Source organism: Rhinopithecus bieti, unplaced genomic scaffold, assembly GCF_001698545.2.
Source record: "Rhinopithecus bieti isolate Rb0 unplaced genomic scaffold, ASM169854v2 scaffold_35885, whole genome shotgun sequence".
Lineage (NCBI taxonomy): Eukaryota > Metazoa > Chordata > Mammalia > Primates > Cercopithecidae > Rhinopithecus > Rhinopithecus bieti.
The window spans coordinates 1,480,511-1,503,080 of record NW_016815776.1 but is presented as its reverse complement, the minus strand read 5'-3'; the positions used below and the strand labels follow the sequence as shown (position 1 = coordinate 1,503,080).

Sequence of the window (22,570 nt, the reverse complement as noted above, 5' to 3'; positions counted from 1 at the left end):
TAGCAGTGCATGGACAATGCAACTTCTTTGGATGACTGCTTCTAAGAAGGAGTCATTTTTTGGAAAAATAACCACAACACCATCGCTACTAGAAAAAAATATTAATTCCTAATGTCATCAAATATTCAGCAGGTATTCAATTACCTCATCTTTTTTTCAGTGTATTTGTTTGAACTGGGATCCAAAAAATTTTTATACAATACCATTGATTATCTATTTTATTTTATGGTTTATTCTTTCATTATAAGATAAAAATTTAAATATATATCTACAGCTCTGCTTTTTTGGATAAATGGTAGCATAACATATACTTTTCTTTAGTAAAACATCGAGCTTACTCCTTTTTTTTTTTTTTTTGAGATGGAGTCTGGCTCTGCCGCCCAGGCTGGAGTGCAGTGGTGCGATCTCAGCTCACTGCTAGCTCCACCTCCCAGGTTCACACCATTCTCCTGCCTCAGCCTCCCAAGTAGCTGGGACCACAGGCGACTGCCACCATGGCTGGCTAATTTTTTTTTTTTTGTATTTTCAGTAGAGACGGGGTTTCATAGTGTTAGCCAGGATGGTCTCGATCTCCTGACCTCGTGATCCACCTGCCTTGGCCTCCCAAAGTGCTGGGATTACAGGTGGTGTGAGCCACTGCGCCTGGCCTCCTCCTTCTCTTTTATAGCTGCATGGCGCTCCTTTATGTGGATGTACTATAGGTTCTGGAACCAGTATCCTACTCATGGATACATAGGTAGTTTCCAGTCTTTTCCTGTAAAAAACAGTGCTGCAGTGAGTGGGTTAAATCTTTTATATTTTGCCAGTGTATTTTGGAATAGATTCCTGGAAATGGAATTGCTATGTCAAAGGGCAAATACTTAATGCACTTTTATTAGATATTGCTGAATTTCCTTCCATAGGATTGTATTATTTTGCCTTTCCACCAGAAATGTATGAAAACATCTGTTTCCTCACAGCCTTCCCATCAGATGATGATTTCAAACTCTTGGATTTTTGCAAGTGAAAAAGGGTATCTTGGGGTAATTTGCATTTGCACTGGGGAAGGGTTTTGATACCAAGAAGTGAGTAGTCATTTTCTTATTTAGCCAGTGTTATAAAAGCCTCAATTAATCCCCTCTGTACATGTGAATAATTATCAGAGTGGGATGCAACTTCTGAACACAAATATGACTTCTGGGTTTGTTTATTAAATTGTATTTATAAATTCTACTTGCAGTTCTTATTCCTGGATGTTATGTCATGTGAATGGTTGCTCAGTGTAACATGCTACCAGAAATGCCATATGTATCAGGCTCTGAGTAGAGCAGGGTTTCCAAGGATCTGGGAAGATGGGAGGTGGCCCCATGAGCAGCTATATCTATCCACCATCTTGATAGGCTCCCCACTAAGTCATGTCAGGGTCCAGTTTTGGGGAAGGAGGGTCATCTTTCACATGCCTTCCTGTTATTCAACCACAGGCTCATGTGGTAGACTCTTCTGTGTTGCCACTAGATGGCTAGGGCACCTTGGAAAGGGTGGTTTAGCAGGTGGAACTTGGCAAGGATCCTGCCCACAGTGATGACAACATGGTTCAGTGGGCAGATCCAGGCACTCAGTGAGGCAACTGTTATTAATTGTGACAGTTTTGTGAAAAACAGAGCACCTTCTACTTTTTCTATCCCAGCCTACTCACCCAGCCTAACATTCTTCTGCAAATATGCCCGGGTCTCCACCCTCCAGTCCTGCAGCCCTGTAGACATCGATCCATTTGCAAGGGAAGTGCCTCCTGGAGGATGAAGCATGGGTCCTGTGGAATCCTGTGGTTTCAGTGGGGCAAGCATAGATGTGGGCTGGAGATAGGGGTTACTCATCAGCTGGTAGAAGCCCACACATGAATTCCAAGGTTGTGCCAGGGAGAACTTGCCTTGTGTCCTGACAGCCCTATCTTGGGGGTGAAGACCTTATGCGTCTCAGAGGCCCATCAACCCAGATAGTGGGACTATGGGGACTTTGGTGGAGTTATGGATGCCTAACAGGATGGTTGCTCAGGTCTTGGATCAGCTGAGAAACAGCATCTCAGGTAGTGGCAGAGCTGATAGGAAATAAGAAACAGTCAGTCTTTGAATTTCAGCCTGATTTTAGTCCTTAAGTGGCCATTTCAACCTATGAGAGACATGGTAGATGAAACGACTGAGAATGTCATGATTCTGTCCCTTATGATGCCATGACAGTGATCTAGGAATGTTTTTTCGTCAGAAGCAATTACTAAAGGAATTTTCAAGTGAGATGTCAATGACAATTTGGTTATATTAGAGTCACTGAAAGTTTGGGTAAGGGTCAATATAATTTGACCAGTCAGCCTCTCTACCCCATGACATGCCCATAAAAGGACTGAAGTGGGAGGTAGAGCAGGCTATCTGAGAAGCTTGGCAACTAGGAGTGGCCATTGCGAAGTTAGTTTTAGACAGAAGAGAGGTGTAAGCAGATTATTCATCCACATGGGTGCTTGTTTTGCTTTCCATAGGGCCATTGAGCCAGTGGTGAGGTGTGGGGGAGGATTTTTTTTTTAATCTCTTACCTTGACCAGGTTTTCTCAAGTACTTGGTGTACTTGGGCCTTGAGGGCTGAAGACTTACCAGAAAATTTATTCAATTTGGTGTTTTCTCTTTGGTTTAACTCTTAAAAGTATTTTGGCCAGTAGTAAATTTGAAAAGATATGAATTATATACATTTACAGCCTTCCCCACCTCCTGCCTTTAAGGAAGATCATAGTTTTGTGTATTTCACCCTGCACCCTCTTACTGAGCTAATTGGGGCAGTGGGTGATGGTGAGAATTGCAGGTGGTCCTATAAGGTGAATAGAGAAAGAGCACATAGCTAGCCTTGGAAGAAAAGGGGAGATGGGAAAGGGTGAGGGATGGGGTGGGGAGAGATGAGATGGGAGTTCTTGCACAGAGTTAGACTTGGCAAAAATAGTTGTTATGACTATTTATGGGTTTTGTGCTGGTTATAGAATCCTGGGTAAGATAAAATTCCATTGGGTCTTCATTGTCAGAAGAGCATGAGGTTTAGAGAGGTTTTATAACTTGCTCAAGGACACATGGGTAGAGTGGCAGGGCTGGGGACTCAGTTTGTGTCTGGCTCTGTCTGATCCTAAAGCCCAAGGTCTTAACTACCTATTGCTTCTGGAATGAAGCAGATATCCATGGGATCCTGGCCTGCTGGACCTGATAAATGAGCCTGCAGAAGGAAATCCCAGAGAGAAAATAAGTCTCCCAAGTCATCATCAATATGGGAGTAGAACTTGAATCCCCAAGTGAAATGAAAGCACAGGGCATACATTCTAAACAGAAAAATCTATAAACAGGTAAAGATTAATGCACCTTAGTGAGGCTCTGGCCAGATTTAAAAAGAACAAATCTTGCCATAGCAATGTTTTTACATTCTTGGGGCGGAATTATACAAAGAAGAGATGAAAGGGGAGCAGCTGTTGCATTGATTTCCAGGAAGCATGGGACCGAGTCCTCTAAGGCCCTCCCTGTGAGTGAATCCAGATCAGGGCTCATGCTGACCCATGACTAAGGGTGGTGGCCTCGAGCAGTGTGCCAAGGTCACCTCTTCAGGGTTAGCCTCAAGGCCTCAGTATCTGTCCTGTCTCCTCAGAAGCAGCAGAGGATAAACACGATGTTTAGGCAGCTTGTGGAGAGTCTGTCCTTCCAAAAAGATAAGAAATAGGCCAGGAGCACATTGATTCAAGAACAGAGAACACATTCCCAGTAGCATTATAATAATATTTATGAAGCCCCAGTGCCTCTGGAGAGATAGAGTCCAGTGCAATGAACAGAGCTGGGTTTTAGAGTCAGCCTGGTGTTGAGTCCCAGGCCCACCATTCTCTAGTTGTGTGGTCTGGGATCAGTTAGTCACCTAATGTCTCTGAGCTATCACCCTCACAGGGTCGTTCTGAGGAGTCAGTTTCCTTCTCTTCCTTGTCCCTGGAGGTCCTCCACTATCCAGCCCCAACATCTTTTCCCAGCGCTATGCCTACTTCCCTTTTCTTTTCATTATCATCTTGTGCTGGTGGCTTTGTCTTCTGTGTCCTCGCAGTCCAGTCTTAGATCCCTTCCTGTAGATCCCCTGGCCCAAATATTCTCCATCCTCTCTTTATCCTCCACTCACCAAGTCCTTGTGCTCCAACTCCACCGTGATCTTCACTCTGAATCCAGAGAGCCCTGGGCTCTCCCAGTGGTGCTGCTTATACTGCATTGGGTGGACAGAGATTTTTCTCATGCGTGAGTGCTTGTCCACACCTGCTTCAGCTCCTTCACCCAGACTGTCAATGCTTTGTGGCTAGTTACTGTCTTAAATTCCTTCTGTATTCCTTGAAGCACCTGGTCAAGAGCTGGACACACAGTAACATGAGCTTAAAATGGACACTTATTGAGAGGACTAGGGGAAGGTGCCAAAGCTGCAGGCTTATGAATCCTTTCAGCAAACTTCTGGGCACCTTCTGGGTGCCTGGAACTGGGCTAGATGCTGAGGGCAATGCCATGAATGAGACATAATTCTGAGGAAGTCAAAGTCCAGTGGGAGACAGAGATGTAACAAGTAGAGGATTGTAAAATGTGCTTCAAGGTTAAGATGATGGTTGATGGCATAGGAAAGCTGGAATCTTCAGGGAAAGTGAAATAACCAAATGTGGCTCAGCATGGCAAATGGTGAACAGTGGGAGGCAGGAGGGATGAGATGGTCCAACACACTGGGAGAAAATGTTGGAGAGACAGGCTGGGCCAGGCCATGGAGAGCCTTACAGGTGGTATCAAGCTACTTGGGTTCCATCCTGTAGAAAATAGGGAGCCCCTGAAAAATTTAAGCACAGGAGTGTCACTACAAGGGAAAGGAGAAGAGGAGAGAAATATGGTTATGGAAACAAAATTATGTAAGTGAGCTTCTGTGGCAAGCCAGCCAGCACAGCAGGAATGGAGCATACCATGGCGGTGCAGTGGGTGGGGAGGGGCAGGTTCTGCCTGCCAGGAGACGGCCAGGACTAATACAACGACAGGCACAGCTGTCTTGTAATTGTGTCACCATGCTCCAGGGCTACAGGGATGACAGTGGGGTGTGAAGATTGCCTTCCCACCCAGCCACAAATTCACCATCTATCACAACCTCCTATTATCTACCCACATAATACACCTCCACAGAAATTGTCCCACCGCCTACCCATTCACCTGTCTACACACTCACTCCTTCATATAGAGCATTGCACAGATAGCTCTCCTTCTGTCCTTCCTTCCAACCGTCCATCCATCTTTATTTTAAAACAGAGATTTTCACTTCAGTGCATGATTAAGAATCTTAAGGGATGCAGAGAAATGCTCGAGGCCTGTGTAGATTACAGAAGTGGCCATAAATCACAATGCTTTGCAGCTCCTCTCATCAAGAGATGGGGTATATTTTCCCACTCCTTGAATTTGGGCTGGCCTCTTGACTTGCTTTGACCAGTAGAATTTGTGGTGGAAGCAATTAGTTGTATCGGTTCTGGGCATAGCCTCCAGAGGCCTTGCAGCTTCTGTTCTCAGACACTTGGGATACTATTACCTGCTTCCTGGTGAACACATCTGGCTGGTCTGATGGGTGATAGACACATGGCTCAGCCGCCCACATTATCCCAGACAACCACCAGTCACCACTGTACATGTAAGTGAGCCCAGGCAAGATCAGCTGATCTTGGCCCAGAGGCACCAGCTAACTGTTAGACTCATGAAAAATAATAAATGGTCCTGATTTTAGATCACTTAATTTTGGAGTGGTTCATTATACACCAAAAGCTAACTGACTCAAGGGAGTAGCATATTCAAAATCCTGCCCATCTTAAAAGAATTGTATCTGCACGTAGGCTCCCAGGGTCCTTGCCAAAGTACTTGCCTTTATTTTCCTTGGCAGACCAGATAGTGGATGTGGAGGGGCCCCAGGCAAGACACAGGAGCACTGGGATAGATTGTGATGAGCGTAAAAGGTTCAGAATTTTTTTTCATAAAGCCTGATGAAGACCATGACGAGGATGATCCCAGTCACTGTTTGGGTGGTCACCATGTAGCAAATATATTGCATATGTTATCTAATTTAATCCTTGAACCACAGCATGGGATAGGTGTTCTTATCACTCTTTAGCAGATGTAAATAATGAAATTTGGAGAGAGTAAGTAATTGGCTGAAGGCCACATACATAGTTCCAAGTCAAAAAAATCTTAATTCTAACCCAGTTTTGTGTGATTCCAAAGCCCACACTCTTTTCTGTTATTGCCACACTATGGAGTCATTTATTTGGGTTGCCTCCTCGGAGGTGTGGGATAGGGTGTGATCTTTGCTGAATTCACACCTTTCAGTTGGTTATTTCTCAGTCTAGGGTCTACCTGAGGAACTAAGAAAACCATTTTGTTTGGGCCTCTGAATGCCTGGGCAAGCACAGTGCACCTGAGGGCAGGAGGAGCACAGAAAGGGCTCAGGGAGGACTGCGGTGATGAAGCAAGAACACAGTTGGTCAACTTAGAGCTTAGGGTTGGGTCGGGATGCCTGGTGTGCTACTGAGAATTGATGCAGTGGTCTGGAGACCTGAGAGTCCAACTCAGGCTTGCTCTGGAAATCTCCCTGGACCCCATTTCATTCCAATCTTTCCAGGTCAGGCAGTGTAAATGGATTTCTCCTCATGGATTCTCTGACATACCCTGATTCAGAGGCGGAGAACCCCCATGTCAGCCTCAGTTGTCTAATACAGAGTGACACCAACATGAGCTGCGAGGTCAGAGGAGGGGGGTCAGGGTTGGGAGGGGGAGCTTTCTGGAAGACACGAGGCTCAAGGGGGTCCCAAGGACTGAATAGCACTAAGAGAGGATAAGAGGAGAGGGGAGTGCATTCCAGATCACAGAAATGGTATGGGCAAAAATTGCGAGGTGGGAAACCAGTGATTTATTACAGTGACAGAGAAGACCTCAAGATGTTCAGGGGAGAGGGTTCATGGATAAACAACCAGAGAACAGACAGGAGCAAAAGAAGGTGATGAGATTCAGAGGCTCAAAGGTCGACCAAGAAACCAGGCGTTTTTCTGGAGGTGATGAGAAGCTATTGAATGCTTTTGACACCAGAGCGACAGCAGCACAATTTGAAGATATTTTGGGAGGAATTATCTTGGGAGGGGGTGAAGGGCAGATGCGCTCCATCCCCTAGGAGCTCTACAGAGGTTCATCAGAGGTCAAGCTGTCTGCTGCCTCCAGGGCATGCCTACCTGCATTTCTTCCTTCTCTCAATTCTCAGTGTCTCCTAAAGAGAGACCATTTGCCTCAGAGTGGAGTGTTGTTAAAGCCCAGATTCCTGGGCCTACTCCAGGTTACTGAATTACAGTCTGGATGAGCGCAGCAGATGGCATCTTTACCAAGCTCTGTGGGTGAGTCTTATGCTCTCTGCATGTTGGGAACCGGAGCCCAGATATCTTTATAGCTCAGTTGCTCTGGCCACTTCCCTGCGCTCTGACCCTGGCAATCTGGGGCAATCTGAGGCCCAGGGCCTTGGCCTTCCTGTCTCTTATTAGCAGGAGCTCAGTAGATGTTGACTAGTCATAACTTAGATGGCAGAGGACACCATGGGCCTGATAACATTTGTGAAGGCTGGGGAGAATTTTCTGAAATCATCTTCATGGCTAGCCCAGTGCGGTTGGCCCAGTGCTGACATAGATGTGAATGTCTGGGCTTGGTCTGGCTGTTCCAGCAAGACAGTATTGCTCACCACAGCAACCATCACCATTGTCCACTTCTGGCCTGCTGATGGCAGGCTTTCCAGCCAAGCTGTGGTCTTATCTCACCCATTCACTCACTCAGGGTTTGAGTTAGTTTCCCTCCTTCCCTCCCTCCCTTCCTTTCTTCCTTCATCCCCCTACCCTTCTTCCTATTTAAGACACAAGGAACAGAAACAGATTCTGGAGAACTTAAGAAATAAGAAAACTTATTAGATGGATTATCAAGCACTAAACAACATTTTTGGGAGAGAAATAAGAAAAACAAGTGTGACCTCATGCTGGGTTCTGGTTAGAACACAGCCACAAGAACAAACTCCAATCTTTTTCAGTCTGTTGCTGTACTTCGGATTTAAAATCTGGAAATGAGCATGCAGCAATGCTCTACCAGATGAGGAAGAACAGCTGTTAAAAGGAACTCAGGATGTTGTTAGGAAGGGGGAGTGGATGCCAGGCCTTCACCAGACTATCCAGAAGCCATTCCATGGGGTATTTGGCCTGTATACTGTGAGACACTGAGCTGGTTCCAACACAGCCCCTGCCCTCAACAGGTGCACAGTCAGGCCAAGGAGACAGCCGCAGAAACGGGACAACTAGGATGAGTGAGGATGTGACTGGGGATGTACAGGGGCACAGGAGCACAGAGGAGAGGGTCTCCTCCAGGTTCGATGAGAATGAGGTGCAGGGTACTGGTTAGGAAAGACAGGTCTCTGGAAGAGATGACACCTTGAGGTGAGATGAAAATCCATACAATCCTCACAAGCATCCATTTGTACAAATTTGCCACCTTTTTTCCAAGAAGCCAGTTGAATTTTGGAGACAAGGTTCTGGGGCTGCTGCAGAGGACTGGGCCCTCATGCCTGGCTCGATGCTCCCAGTTCTGAGCTCAGTGTGCCTCTTGGGCAGGAGTTTCCTGGCTCCTCTGCAGAGCTGGGCTGAAGGTGGTGGCTCACCAGCCAGCTTCAGTTCCTTTCCTCTGCCCTCCCCTGTGGAAGGCAAGCTCATCCAGGCCCAGCTTCTGCCCAACTGGCCAGGCTCAGGTCCTGGATGCCCAGTGGAAGGAGAACAGTGAAGAGTGACTGACATGCAGGTGCCATCCCTGCCAGCTTTCCTTTCTCCCTCCAGTGATGTGGCTTGGCCACCAGCGTGCCATCCTAGTCCACTGCCTCCAGCAAAACAGCAAAACAAAATGCCAGGTTACTTGGGTTACTTTGTGATTTAAGGGGCACGTACTCAAGTGTTTGGGATGCCTATCATTTCCTTTCTTCCTACTTACTCTTCCCCCTTACAGAAATGTCACTGCCACAGTTTGAAGAAGAAACATAGGGCCCCGACCTGCCAGTCATGACCATGTGGGGGAAGGATCAACAAGTCCTTTCAGGGACAGTGCATATCTCTGGGAATTTGGAATCATGACACTGAGAGGAGGGGTGAAGGGGGAAGGTCATCTGGGCACAGGTGTTAAGGCTGCTGGATAGGGAGAGAGAAGGAGAGAGAAGAGAAAGAGAGAAGATGGGAAAGAGAGAAAAGGAGGGAGAGAGAGAGGGAGAGAAAAGGAGAGAGAAAGAAGAGAGGAGGAAGGAGAGAGAGAGAGGAAGAAAGAGATGGACAGAGGGAAGAAGAGGGAGAAAGAGGGGAAGAGGAGGGAGAGAGGGAAGGACAGGGAGAGAGAAGGGAGAGAGAAAGGAAGAGGAGGAGGAGGGAGAGAGAGAGGGGAGAGAGGAGGGAACTTCAATTTCTTTTTCTTTTTTCCAGTTCTCCTGAAACCTATTATATGTCCCGTCATTGGGTCCTTCCATTCTTGACAGTCTTATGATACCTGATGCTCCCACCTCCTTTATTTAGGCAGTTTGAAGAGTTCCTTTTTGCCAATAATTAAAAATAATCCTTGATTTAGGCACCCAGCAAATGCTAGGAACAATGTTTGCCCGTGAATTGCTGTCTCTCTGTGGCAAATGAATTCCTGAAATTCTTCATCATAGATTATCTGTCGAAATAAAGAAATGGATTTTGCTTAGGCTTGTATCAAAGATAATGAATGAAAGGAATAAGGAAATGAGAATTTTAGCAGCTCTATGGGATTCTGCTTTTTATTTTATTTTTTAAAAAATCAACTTACTTAAAATCTACTGTCTACAATCTGGTAACATCTATTAGAATAAAATGTACACATACCATTTACACATAGCAATAAGAACTCCTGAGAATCTATCCCACAAAAGCACTGGCTTTTAAGCGTTTATGCATAAGAGTGTTTATTGCAGCATTGTTTGTAGCAGGAAAAAAAACTAGAAAAAAACTTTGGACAATAACTTCCTAAACTGTTCTTCTAAACATCGTGTTGCACATACCATCAAGTATATGTGTATAAAAAGGGGTTCTTCCCAGGAGGCAGAGGTTGCAGTAAGCCAAGATCGCTCCACTGCACGCCAACCTGGGTGACAGAGTGAGACTCCATTTAAAAAAACAAAAAACAAAAAAAGCTGGGGATTCTTTGTGAAAACGTGCCTCAAAAACACTGGTTTACACAAAGTTAAACAGGTTTGTTTATCATGGGCTTCTCAGAACTATTCAAATGATTCTTCAGACATTATTTAAGAAATATTTATTGAGCACCCACTTTGAGCCAGAAGCTGTACTTAGGAGAAGAGTCAATAGTTTCAGGAGTGACGAGTGTCCCCAAGGAGAAGGGCAGGGAGCTAGCAGTGCAGTGGGCAGAGCCAGAGAGGCTTCCTGCGCAACGTGACTTGAGGTAGAGAGTTGAAGAAGACCCTGAGATACCCCAAGGAAGTGGAGAAGTGAGAAGGCGTGCCAGGCAGAGGGAACAGCACCTGCTGGAGCACTCACGGGAAAGAGGGTGGATGAGAAACTGGAGAAAGCCCCATGGATGAAGCAGAGAAAGAGCTGCAGGGGGAAGGCGGCCACCCCATGAGGAGCTGGGCTTTCACCTCAAATGCAAGCAGGAGAAACTCAGGGGGATTTTTCTTTTAAACACCTTAATTAAGGTGTCATTTAAATAACACAATATCTACCCATTTTACGTGCACAGTTTGATGAGCCTTAGTAAATGTACACAGCTGTGCAACTATCATCACAATCTAGTTTTAGAACACTTTTATCACTCCCAAAATTTCCTTGTGCCCACTTGCTGTCAATTCCATTTCCAGGCTCTGACCTGCTTTTGCTTTAGTTTTGCCTTTTCTAGAAATTTCATGTGAATGGAATCATTTAATATGTATCTTCTGTGTCTGGTTTCTTTCGCTTAGCTCATTTTGAGGTTCATCCACGTTGTTGCAGGCATCACTAGTCCTTTGTAAAATTGCTGAACAGTGTCCTGTTGCATGGATATAATGCATTTGTTTATACATTTGTCAGTTGAGGGACACCTGAATTGCTTCCTGTGTTTACTATAGTGAATTATGCTGCTGCAGATGTTTGCCTACAAGTCTGAGTGGACATATGTTTTTATCTCCTTTTAATAGACATCTAAGAGTGGATTGCTAGATGGATTTGAACTATTTTAGTGGGCATAAAATGGTATCTCATGGTGGTTCTGGTTTGTATTTCTCTAATGACTAATGGTGTTGAGCACCTTTTCATGTGCTTATTATATTCATCTATGTATCTTCTTTGGTGAAACATCTTGTTTGGGGACTTGCTTGAAGGACTCACAGACCTCAGAGGCAGTTGCATCCACACAACGGTTATCATAGTGAAACACCACGCAACAGGAGGAAAGGCACATAAGGTAGAGTCTGGAGGTGTCCAGGTGCAGGCTTTTAAAGTTCTCTCTTCTGGGATGGGGTTTGCACTGAACATGCTTCTCTCCCCAGCGGTGAAATGCAGCAATGGTGCATGTTGTTTCTGCCTGGGGGCCTTGCTTGAGACTCGACATCCAGAGTTTTTTGTGGGCTAGTGATGTAGGTGCTCTTCTGCCACACAACCAAGGGTGATTACTGAAATTCCAAACTCCTAGAAGAAAAGCACATGTGCACCATAAATCATACTGTTTGTACAAACAGTTCAGGCAAGCTGGTACTGTAGGATTCAGTGCCCTGGGAAGACAAAACAGCCTTATCAGTTAGAAACAGAGGTGACATTCCAAAAGCCAGGTTCTCAGATGCCAGGCAAGGGCCAGCTGCACAGGCAGACCCTTCTACAGAGCAACATCAGGCCTGCTGTGTTCTCCTCTCCCACACATGTCTAGTCAAATCTTTTGGTCATTTTTAAGTTGGGTTGTTAGTCTTCTTATTTTTGTCATCAGAATTCTTTATATATCCTGAATTTAAACTGTTTATTAGATATACATTTTGCAATTTCCCCCCCAGTCTGTGGCTTATCTTCTCAGTTTCTTAATGTCCTTTGGAACGAGTTTGGGAAGGGAAGTAATATGACCAGATTTGCACACACACAGCTGCCCTACCTGCTACGTGGAGAATGGACTGCAAGGGTCAGGACTGGATTGGGGCGTCCTGTTAGGAGGCTGTTGCGTGATCCAAGTGAGAGATGATGGCATTTTGGATGGGGATGTGACAGAGGGATGGAGAAAAGTAGCTCCATACAGGGGGTGTATAGAAGGTAGGACTGAGATGGCATGCACTCCACACATTATAGATTTTCAACAGGGGAACAGAAAGGAGGCCTCCCCAAACTCATCCACAGAACACATTATTATTATTCTTTCTAGTAGTGAAACTCCATTCATTTGTGGGGTTTACATATTTGATAATTTGGAAATGTGAGACAACATGAATTTGAAGGTTCCCTCTAGTCCTCACAGTCTGTGGTGCCATGAACAATCCTTTATGAGGTTATTTTAACAATACTAAAATATTCTGAGGCGTGTGCCTAGGTGCATGATTACAGATTGTTTATTAGTCACGCATGTATATCTATAATGCCAATTTTTGATCCAAGAAAATAACTTCATGACTGAAATTGAACACAATCAATGCATGAAGATCCTTGCAGAAAGGGAGGGCAGAAACATTGTTAGCATAGAAAGTGTGAGGACGGGGATACGGAAATTCATATTCATGTATTAACCCAATTACCAAATGTACCTTGCAAATCTGGAGCGCTGTTGGTTTAACATGGGATTTCACATCATTCTGTCCCAAGTGACATAGACAGTATTATAAATGAAAAATCCTTTCCTCAGGCTAGGATACAGAGCTCCTCTCACTTGGGCAGTACAGGCGATCACAGGAGAACCTTATTTAAGGCTGGAAATTCTATTTACTCAGGAGCCCAAACCACTGTTTTTCTGTTCTTACAAAATAAACAAAACACCCTGGCAAAGTAGATGCAGAAAAGACCTGAGGGAATGGAAAGGAATGTGGAATCAGGTATGCAGGTCAGTGTCAACACAATAAATCAGGAGCACAGCAGTGATACATATATTTCTCTTCCGATGCTAAAAAAAGGCTACATGATTCAATGAGATAAAGTGAGAGTACAGAAATTAAGATATATAATGTTTTATTTATAGATGTATTTGATGAAGTAGGTTTTGTGGTTCTGTTGTTTTCTTTTAGAAAGAGATAACATAAAGGCTCAGAAATGGATGTTATGCCTGGTAGGGGCTGCATGATACACACATGGATCAGGGAGATGATGACATCACCTCCAAACCTGGTTGGACCTGGTGCCCTGAGCCTATGGAGAGGCTGGACAGGGGCAACGGGGCTTCAGACACCTGCTGTCAGGTGCATGATGCAATAAGGTATCCCTTTTTCCAGGAAGTGATGATGAATTTAGCTCAGCATGCTGCACATTTTGGCCTCTTCTGCCTCGAGGCCTTTGCATGTGATGTTCCCTCTTCCTGAAAGCCAGCTGCCTCCACCTATCCCCAGATCTTGTGAACTCCCCCTTCAGGTCTCAAATACATTGTCACTTCCCTTCTGTCTACACTGTCATCAGGGCAAATGACGAATCCATTTTATTGAGTCAAAACCTTGTACAATTTTGAAGGCCCTTTTCCAGAAATAAGAATAAAAATTATTGATTTGAAATTAGAGATCCATAAAATTAGGGCCCTTTCTGGGACCCTGGAAACAAAGATCCTCCGTCCCTGGGGAGCTTCCAGTCTGGCTGGACGTGTACTGGATCCAAAGAAGGCTGGGTAGGCTGAAGTCGGAAGCACTCAGAGTCTTAGAAAACCAGAACTAGAAGATACTTTCGAGGTGTCTGATTAAATCTCCCATTTGAGAGGCAGGGAAATGGAGGCCCACAGTGGAGGAAGGGAGTTAGTCAAAGTCACACAGCTTGCTGTGGCAGATTTTGGACTAGGCTGTCTGATTCTCAGGGTCCTTAGGGACCTCTTGGAGTGCAGAGTTCATTTAGGGTGAAGAATGGCTGGCAGCTTCAGTGGTTGCAGGGATCAAAATCTGCTCCCCACCCTGACCTTGCTGGATCCAGAAAATCCTGATTTCCTACTTCCCTTCATGACACATATGCGAACACTGAGATGTTTTGTGGGAGGGGGGAGAAAATAGATTCTTCCTAACGGGCTCTTTGTTTTTCTGCATGACTAAACTTGTAGCAAGGATGAACCAGAGTAAAACTATGGAGATGTAAATTCTGAATGCATTCAGTCATGTGGTCAGCAAGTATAACGAGTAAACCCAAACAGAATTAGGCCAATCAAAACCTTTCCCTAATTCGGGAGCAGAATGACAAATCCTGCATGCACATAAGGCCCCTATTCTAATATTTCAGAGACCTACCTGAAAAGAGCTATTGGCCCAGTGCTTTCTTTTAGAAGGTCATTTGTGTGGCACCAAAAAGCAATTGCTTCCTCCATTCCTACTACCTGGAAACACAAACTTTTAAATTCATGCCAGTTCGATTGGAACAGTAGCAAATTTCATGGAGCAGCTAAAAAGAAGAGCAACAGCTGGTACATCAGGCATTAATAATATAACAAAGGAAGAAAAAAGAGAAACTTTTCATTAGTACTTTTTGATGTCAATTTATTATTTATCCCCTTGCCAGTTTTCAAACAGACAGGCAGTCATAAAACATTAAAAAAGATCCTTTAAAACAGTCAGGCATCTGTTTTACCTCAGTTCCATTTTAGAAACCTGGAAACCAGGAGCCCCGGCTTTTATACTACAGCAAGTTTGACACTTGCTATATCAAAAATACTGCTTGAGGATCACTACGTAGAAAGAGTTTTGTTTAAATTTTATGAAAGGTTGGTGAGGCAGGCAGACAATGGTTTGTAAGGCAAGATCCAATGTAAATCAGCAATGTGTTGTTTCCAACTGTTTGACTCCTCAGTTCATATTCTGAAACCAGGGCGTTGACAAAAACCCACTGTTCAGTAATTAGCATCCTGTCAAATCTTTCCAATCAAGACTAGCATGCTGCACCTGGTCCTAGTTAAAAAACGCATTGTGGGCAATTCTGATCTGACCCTCAGGGGCCCCTGCCATGCTCAGAACTGCATTCAGTGTGCACGCCATAATTACCATCCACACAAAATAAGTAGGCCTCCTTGTCCGGCAGCTCTGAGAGATTCTGCCTAATCCTAATGACCTGCCACACCATTTTAACTTCTTTGATAAATGTCTATCTTTGTGATTTAGACCTTTCCTCTCCTGCAAAGAAGGTATCTCTTCCTGGGACAGAAGACTCCTCAGAAGTAGAAACATTGTAGAAACAAAGCAAATGAAAAATGGAGAAGCAAAAACCAAAGCAAAACAGAAACCTTAACAGCCCTATCCTCAGCAGGAGCTGGCTGGAGGAGGTGTGGGTCATGAGTCCCCCCTCCCTAGCTTGTCTTAGCCTCAGCGCTCTGGGTGCTTTTGCCTTTCCAGGCACTGTCCTTGGTGTAGAGGCCATGGTCCTTGATGTAGGTGATGACAGCATCGGGAATCAGGTACTTTACGCTTTGCCCTTGGCCCAAAGCTTGCCTGATGTATGTGGCACTGATCTCATTCTGCACGGGCTCCTTGGCCAGGTGAATGTTGTGCTGGTGCATCCGTAGGATGGGAGATTCTGAGATGTACCCTTTTGGGTCATGACCTGCCCGGCCCACGCACACCAAGCCAAACTTCTCCACTATTTCCTGGATGTGCGCATCCTTCCAGAGGTTGGGGGTCTGGAAGGTCTTCAAGACGTCTGCCCCGCAGAGAAGCTTCAGCTCAGGCACAGCTGCAAAAACAAGGATGGACCCAGTAAAGTTACAGAAGGGTCACTGCCAGGAAAGACAACATCATATTCTGTTGGAAAGTCTCACAAAATGCTTTTCTTGGAATGTATCGAGAACTCCGTCTCCATGTTCATGACTTGAAAAGAGAAAGCGTGTAAATGAATCTGCAGCTATTTCAGGGAATACAGTTGTAAGTAATGATTTAATCAATACACCTTTTGTTTAATATTGGAAAAGTCCCAACTAACACGAATTTTGTTTTTTCAGTGTTCTAACAGAAGTCTGTCTGTGGTTGCTTTGGACCAAGGCAGAGTGCTCTAAAGGGCTGTGCTGTACCCAGTACTGTGTCTTCTGATGGAAGGTAAGGTTCTGAAAGCCCTGAGACCAACAAGCTGTGGGCCTTGGACAAGTCACTGCCCTATTTGAAATCCATTTCAGCTCTTGTGTTACTAGGAACTAGTACCTGGCACTTTAATATAAAAATCTCACTATAAAGATGAATTATAAAGGCCCTCTGGATAATCAAAAGGTCTCTAAGACTCCAGCTGGTGGCCTTTTCATTGCAGTTTCCAATAAAACAAAGCTCTAGAACAATGCTTAATGTGGATAATCCTTTGGAATGTGTTCTAACAGAATGCTAATTGTGATAATAAAATAATACATAACATTTATTGGGAGATTACTATGGGCACTACTACTAAGCTGTTTATGTGGATAATACCATATGCACCCCAGAACAATTTATGAGGTGAGTATTGTTGTGCCCATTTTATGGAGGGGGCAACTGAGGCAGAGACAGATAAGTGACTTGCTTGAGGTCACTCAGCTAGGCAGAGAAGTCAGGAGTCAAACCCAGGCAGCCATCCTCCAAGTGGGTAACTGCTGGGTTCTGCTGCTACCTGCTGGTGGGAATCTGTACTTGCATTATACTGGAGAAGTCCTTCCTAGAGACCCAGACTGATTTTCCTGGCACTATCTGTGTCCCTCTTGGTGAGCTAATCAGCAAAGGAAATCCAAGTCTGTGCTAGAAACAAGCTGCAGGGTCTCTGATTCTTCCAGAAGCTGATCGCAGCTTCAGCAGATGGCAAAGACTGGGGTCCCAGAGCACTGGCACCTGTCAGTCACAGAAAGTCTCAGTAAGTAGAGGCTCCAGGGCTACCATACTGGGGAAAAACTTGGTGTAAATGGTCAGTTTGGGATCCTCTAAGGTGGAACCTTTGAAGGAATCCAAACATGGACCAGAGAGATGAGTTCACACAAAAACACTGGAGTGACTGTGGATTGGAAAGTGAGAGACTGGAGGTGTCATGGAGAGGTCTGAGTCCTGGCCTCAATTGGGCACAGGCTGCTGTGCGGCCGGAGCCAAGCCCTTTCTTTCTCTGGGTCTCAGTTTCCATGAGATGATGAGCTCTGGACTCATTTAAAGCAACAAATGCAATCACAGAAACACACTTTTCAGATGCTCTAGCGGCATAATACTGGTCTAGTAAATGATATTCAAACATTCCTTCATTCATGCATGTATGAAGTCTTAGTGGTTACAAACTAAGACTCTAGATCCAGACACCTTAGATCCCAATTCTGGTTCTGCCATTCAATACCCCTCATGCGATCTCAACTTTAAAATGAGGATATTACGCTTCATTTATTCATTCACTTATCCATTTACTCATTTATCTACCACTCTATTCATAGAAACACCCACTCAACATTTATGAATTATCTCCCAGTGTCTGGCCTTTTTAAACCAATAAAATTGCATTTAACAATTATTCAGTAACACACTTTTCACTAATTTGGGCTGGTCCCATTGCTCACAACATAATGTGTATTTGAACTGCTCTGCATCTGTGAAGTTTTACTCCAATTTGTTATCTATCCAACCAGTGTAGTATAAAGAACTATGTTTGGTCTTTCAAACAATTAGGTAGTTTTATGTGATCTTCCTATGGGGAAGGTACTATGACGTGCATTTCATTCCAAGTTCGGCTGGGGCCTGGGACACATCCCCTCTCTTCCTACAGGTCAGAGAACAGAGAAGATACCACCTTCTTTTTCCAATAGATTTTTTTGTGGGGACAGTTTCTGCAATGTCAGATTCAATATTTGGTACTGTTTGATTCATTAACAATGACAGTAAGGAATACTATTCACTTTGAGCCCTGCCTAGAAGGAACAAGTGCCCACACCTCCCCTGCCCCCCAAATCAAAGGCATATCTGTGAGGCTGGTGGTGCCTGTTATTCCATGATGACAATACCATGTGACAGATCACTTCTCAGGCAACATGGGCCTCAGACCTCCAACTCCTGGCAGTCCTGTCTTCAGGGGTCACAAAGGCATTCACACATCTCTTCCAAATCCATTTACAACAAGGTTACAAAAGTTTTAGACTGAGTGATTCTATCCAAGTCCAAAGTATGTAACTCCAGGGTGTAGTATAAAGAAATCAATATGATTTCTCCTAACAGTGATACAGACACATAAACAAACAGGATGTCCGTGGGCATTTTGGGGGCAGTGTGCTCTACCTTTGAGTAGCTAAGGGTTTTGAAAGGCAGATAAAGCTGAAATTTACATAGACTGTGAGGGAAGTGCCACTAGGATCTTTGAAAGTTTGGTTGTCCTAAGTCTGTGAGATCAAAGAACACCAATCTTGAGGTCAGTCAGCTCTGGGTTCCAGTTTAAATCTGCTGGTACCCTCAGGAAAATTACTTAGCCTATGTGCCTATTTCTTCAGCCATAAAATGGGGATAGTAAAGCTTTCTTTGGAAGTTATGGGAATTGAGCGATGGAGAGAATTTAATGTAAATTTCCTGTCTGGCGCAGCATGTGAACACTGCCACCAACAGCGATGTCTGTCATGGTACCTCACAGACACACTCAGAAATGTGGGACTTCTGGGTCTAAACAGGACAAGAGAGATGAAGCATCTGACAGGCAGCACCTAAATTTACCATACAAGGCCGCCTTGGAACATTCAGTATAAAACGGAAACAGATAAAGGGCCTGCTCTGTTGGGAGAGGGAATCCTCTGAATGTGGCTGAGCTGTGCTCAGTTCCATCAGCCATGGGCGGGGGCCACCTTCACAAAAGACAGACAGAGTCAGCTGTTAAAGAACTGGAGGCATCATCCATCCCAAAGTGTCACACCCAAGCAGCCCAGAATGTAGCAATCCATATGACTCTGGGTGAGCCCAAGGAGGCCTGCAAATCACAGACGTGATGGGCAAAGCAAGGCTCTAGCAGCCAGAAATTGCTGAGCTCATCATGTAATTTGCAACCCCAGAGTATAACAGCACACCAATAGAATACGCAACACACAAAATGGTCCTTTAGAAATATGTCACTAGTAACACACATGCCATCTCATCAAAAGCCAAACTTATGCTGAGAAAAATTCCACCTTCCTGTTTTTAATTGCTCTACATTTTACCCCAATTACAAACATCAAACTGTGTTCATTATGGAACATACGGAAAATATGTAAGTACTTAAAGCAGAAATAATAACAACAATAATTCTGCTTTCAACAAAACACCATCAGTTTTTAGTGTATTAGTCTTTTCTATTTAGACATGCAAACAGATGTGAAAGTATAGTCATATTTTTATATACTTGAGATTATATGCAGTATTGTATCCTGATTTTTTCCACTTCCTTCATAAGCGTTTCTCCACACCATCAAAACCTTTTTTGTAGTTTCTTTATCCTATGTATCCAGTAAAACTTACGTACACTTTCCTTTATATTTAAACATTGAGATTACTTTCACTTCTTGCCATTGTAAAAAGTGTTGTGATAAACATCTTTCTGCATAAATCTTTGTCCCAATCTCTAATTATTTCCTTAGCCAGATTCCTAGAATGGGAATTTATCAAGCAGAGTGCAAAGACTTTTAAAGTCCCTGATATATTTTGGTAAACTGAAAAACAGTTTTCATTTCATGTAAACTTCCTTTTTTAAAAAATAGTTACTTTAGAATAGAACAAGATGAGTGGGATTTAGGGTCTGAAAAGAGAGAAAGAGGCCCTCAACAATATAGGGCCAAGCAGAGTAAGTTGGTAGCCCCTAGAAAAATGAATCTGGAAAGAACCTGGAGTGGGCTTTGGCAGAGGGAGAGAGCTCATATTAATGAGAGCAGTGGGGGCTGGTTCCACAGGGAAGGTGAATTCTGAACTGGGCCTCACAGACAGGTTTTCAATAGGGGAACAAAGAATTAAGAGGAAGGAGGGGCAGGCCAGGCAAAAAGCTGAGACAGGGATTCTAGAAGCATAAGCAGAGAAGCGAAGTGTGAGAGGATGGGAGCCTCAGTGTGTTGTCCCTCCTGAGTCACTCTGGCTGCCCCTGCCTCTCACTGGAGGCTCCAGTCTGCCCCAGTGGCATGGGGTGCCTCACACTTACGCCATCTCCCACCCTTGTGCTTTCCTTGGCCTGCCCCTTGGCCCAGAAATGTCTCCAACCTCAATAATCCAGTCATCTTGCAAGTCTCAGTGCAGGTGCCCCCTCTTCCATGCAGCCTTCCTAATTCATGCCTGGACTCACCTCCATTCATACCCTGTCTCCAGCTTGGGATGGGGGCTGGGGTTGGCTGTCTCTGTTCTCAGCCTGAGCCCAGAGTCTCTTCCAGTGAGGTGCTCAGAAAGTGTCTGTAGAATCCTTTTAAGAATACCTGCTGAGTCAGAGATGATGCAGCAAGAAGGGAGAGGCTGATAATGAATACTGGGCACTGTGCTTATGGGGGATGGGTAGGAAGGAGCCCATGCAGGTAACAGAGAGGTCAGGCAGACAGAGAGACCAGAGGAATGTAATAAACATTATATGAGATGATTATATAGGAGGTACTGTAACTCCTTCTTAGATTCTTACTCTCATGCACAGTCCCTCAGACTGGCTGTAAAGCATATCCTCAGAGTGCTTATTAAATATCCAGATTCCTGGGCCCTACTCCCCCTCAGAAGGTCTGGGAAGACACCTGGGAATTAGTGCTTTTAACAAGCTGCACAGGGGATACTGCTGTGAGTGATCCTTTGGCCAGCATTTGGGGACTGTTGCATGGCACCTTTAGGGCCTGGTAGCATTTCCAAGTCTTGTTAGAAGAGTGTTTACCAATCTTGCTCTAGGAAGCGCTAGTTCTGAAAAATACTAACAGATATTGAACAAAGAGTTCCATACTTAAAAAAGTGATAAGAATGACTGCAAGGTATTTCTCTTTCTTATAGAATCACAATGCACATGGACATAGTAAAGGCTCTAAAAAGTCCTGCAGTAAAGAAACCACATTAGGTGTGCTAAACCTCGGCATTCCTAAACTCTTCTAATCTGGAAGCAGTGTTCCACCAACCAAAGTTTGGAGACCCTGCCATAGGAAATTCTGCAGATGACCTGCTGGAATCTGCACGCCCACTGCTGCATGGTGCTCCTGCTTATTTGCATGAGAGCGTTATGCATTTTGCCCCTGACACCAGGGCAGCTCACACGGTGAAATCACAGCCAACAAGGTTTTATCAAACACCAGGAAATGACAACACTTCCTGGCTTACACATCTAGGCTTACAAATTAAGAGGATAATCCAAACCAACTTTAAATTCCCTTAAAAATAGGTTTCCTCTTTTGAGTGAACCATTGAGTAATTCTGCTATAAATAAAGTCTTAGTCTCTTTGTTCAACTTTTATAATGGCGTATTTTACATTCAAAAAGGCTAAGGCTTTTAAAAGAAACCCAGCAGCACTCATCAGTTTATCCCTGTGTGACCCTGACTATAATCCATGTCATTAGAACAAGTCACAAGGGTAGGTAAACTTCTTTGGGGCAAAAAATCCCAAATTAGCAGAGCAATTTACAGGGGGTGGTGGCAGATTGTCTAATCTGAACTTCAACCTCAGAAGTGTCATCCCAACCAGGCAGGCCTTAAATTCCTTATCTGTGCCCAGAGGGTTGGACTCAAGTCCTCTGCAGCTGTGACCACCCCTACCCGCTTCAGTTCTCACAGAATCCCTGACATCTCATTCTCCTACAGACAAGAGGGTCGGCACCCACCTGCAGGGGTTGGGGAGAGTGCTTTGCCATGGTCTGGGCCTTCCATCTGGGGTGGAGATCTGAGCAGTTCGCTGTGATGATGCCTGCGTTGTAAACATATGGGCTCAGGGTATGTCTGTCCTCCAGCCCTCAAAACCACCCAGGGATTTTCAGATTTTTTCTCAACCTGCTTTTATCTACTTTAGTTCACTTATTCCACAAATAACTGTCGAGGGCCTACTCTGTGGCAGGCATTGCCAGGTGCTGGGACAGAAAGCCATGTGGGTCTTCATGGAGAGTCCTGTCCAAGACGGTCCACTACTTTCCATGTGACATGGGTGAAGGCAGGGAAATTAGTACATTTCTACTCTTTTAACATTTTCTTCAATAGTTCTCAAAAAAAAAAAAAAAAAAAAGGAATCACTGTTGAGTAGGGGTTAAGGACATGGCTATTAGAATCAGATAGACTTGAATTCAAGACACATTTTCATTTGAGAAGCAGGGATAACAACACCTGCTTTTAGGCTCTTGTGAAGGTGAAGGAGACACACACATTTTGAAGCACGGGCACAGTGCATGGCCCACAGCTAGCTCCCAGAAAAGCTGCCTGCTCTCATTAGGAACT

At 44.5% G+C, this 22,570-nt stretch overlaps 1 protein-coding gene across 7 annotated transcripts in view; it reads right to left on the bottom strand.

The window, feature by feature from the left end:
• Positions 1–14,715: 14,715 nt before the first annotated feature.
• Positions 14,716–22,570, bottom strand: part of NMNAT3 (nicotinamide nucleotide adenylyltransferase 3) — a 111,295-nt gene continuing 103,440 nt past the window's right edge. For 5 of the 7 annotated variants that reach the window (XM_017853680.1, XM_017853681.1, XM_017853682.1 and 2 more), the window contains exons 4-5: positions 21,967–22,049; positions 14,716–15,928 (exon numbers count right to left, since the gene is read on the bottom strand). In XM_017853680.1, the coding sequence (XP_017709169.1) occupies positions 15,546–15,928; positions 21,967–22,049 (466 nt within the window). In that variant the 3' untranslated portion in view covers positions 14,716–15,545. The remainder of the gene's footprint in view (positions 15,929–21,966; positions 22,050–22,570) is intronic. The other 2 variants (XM_017853685.1, XM_017853686.1) reach the window with 1 other exon arrangement.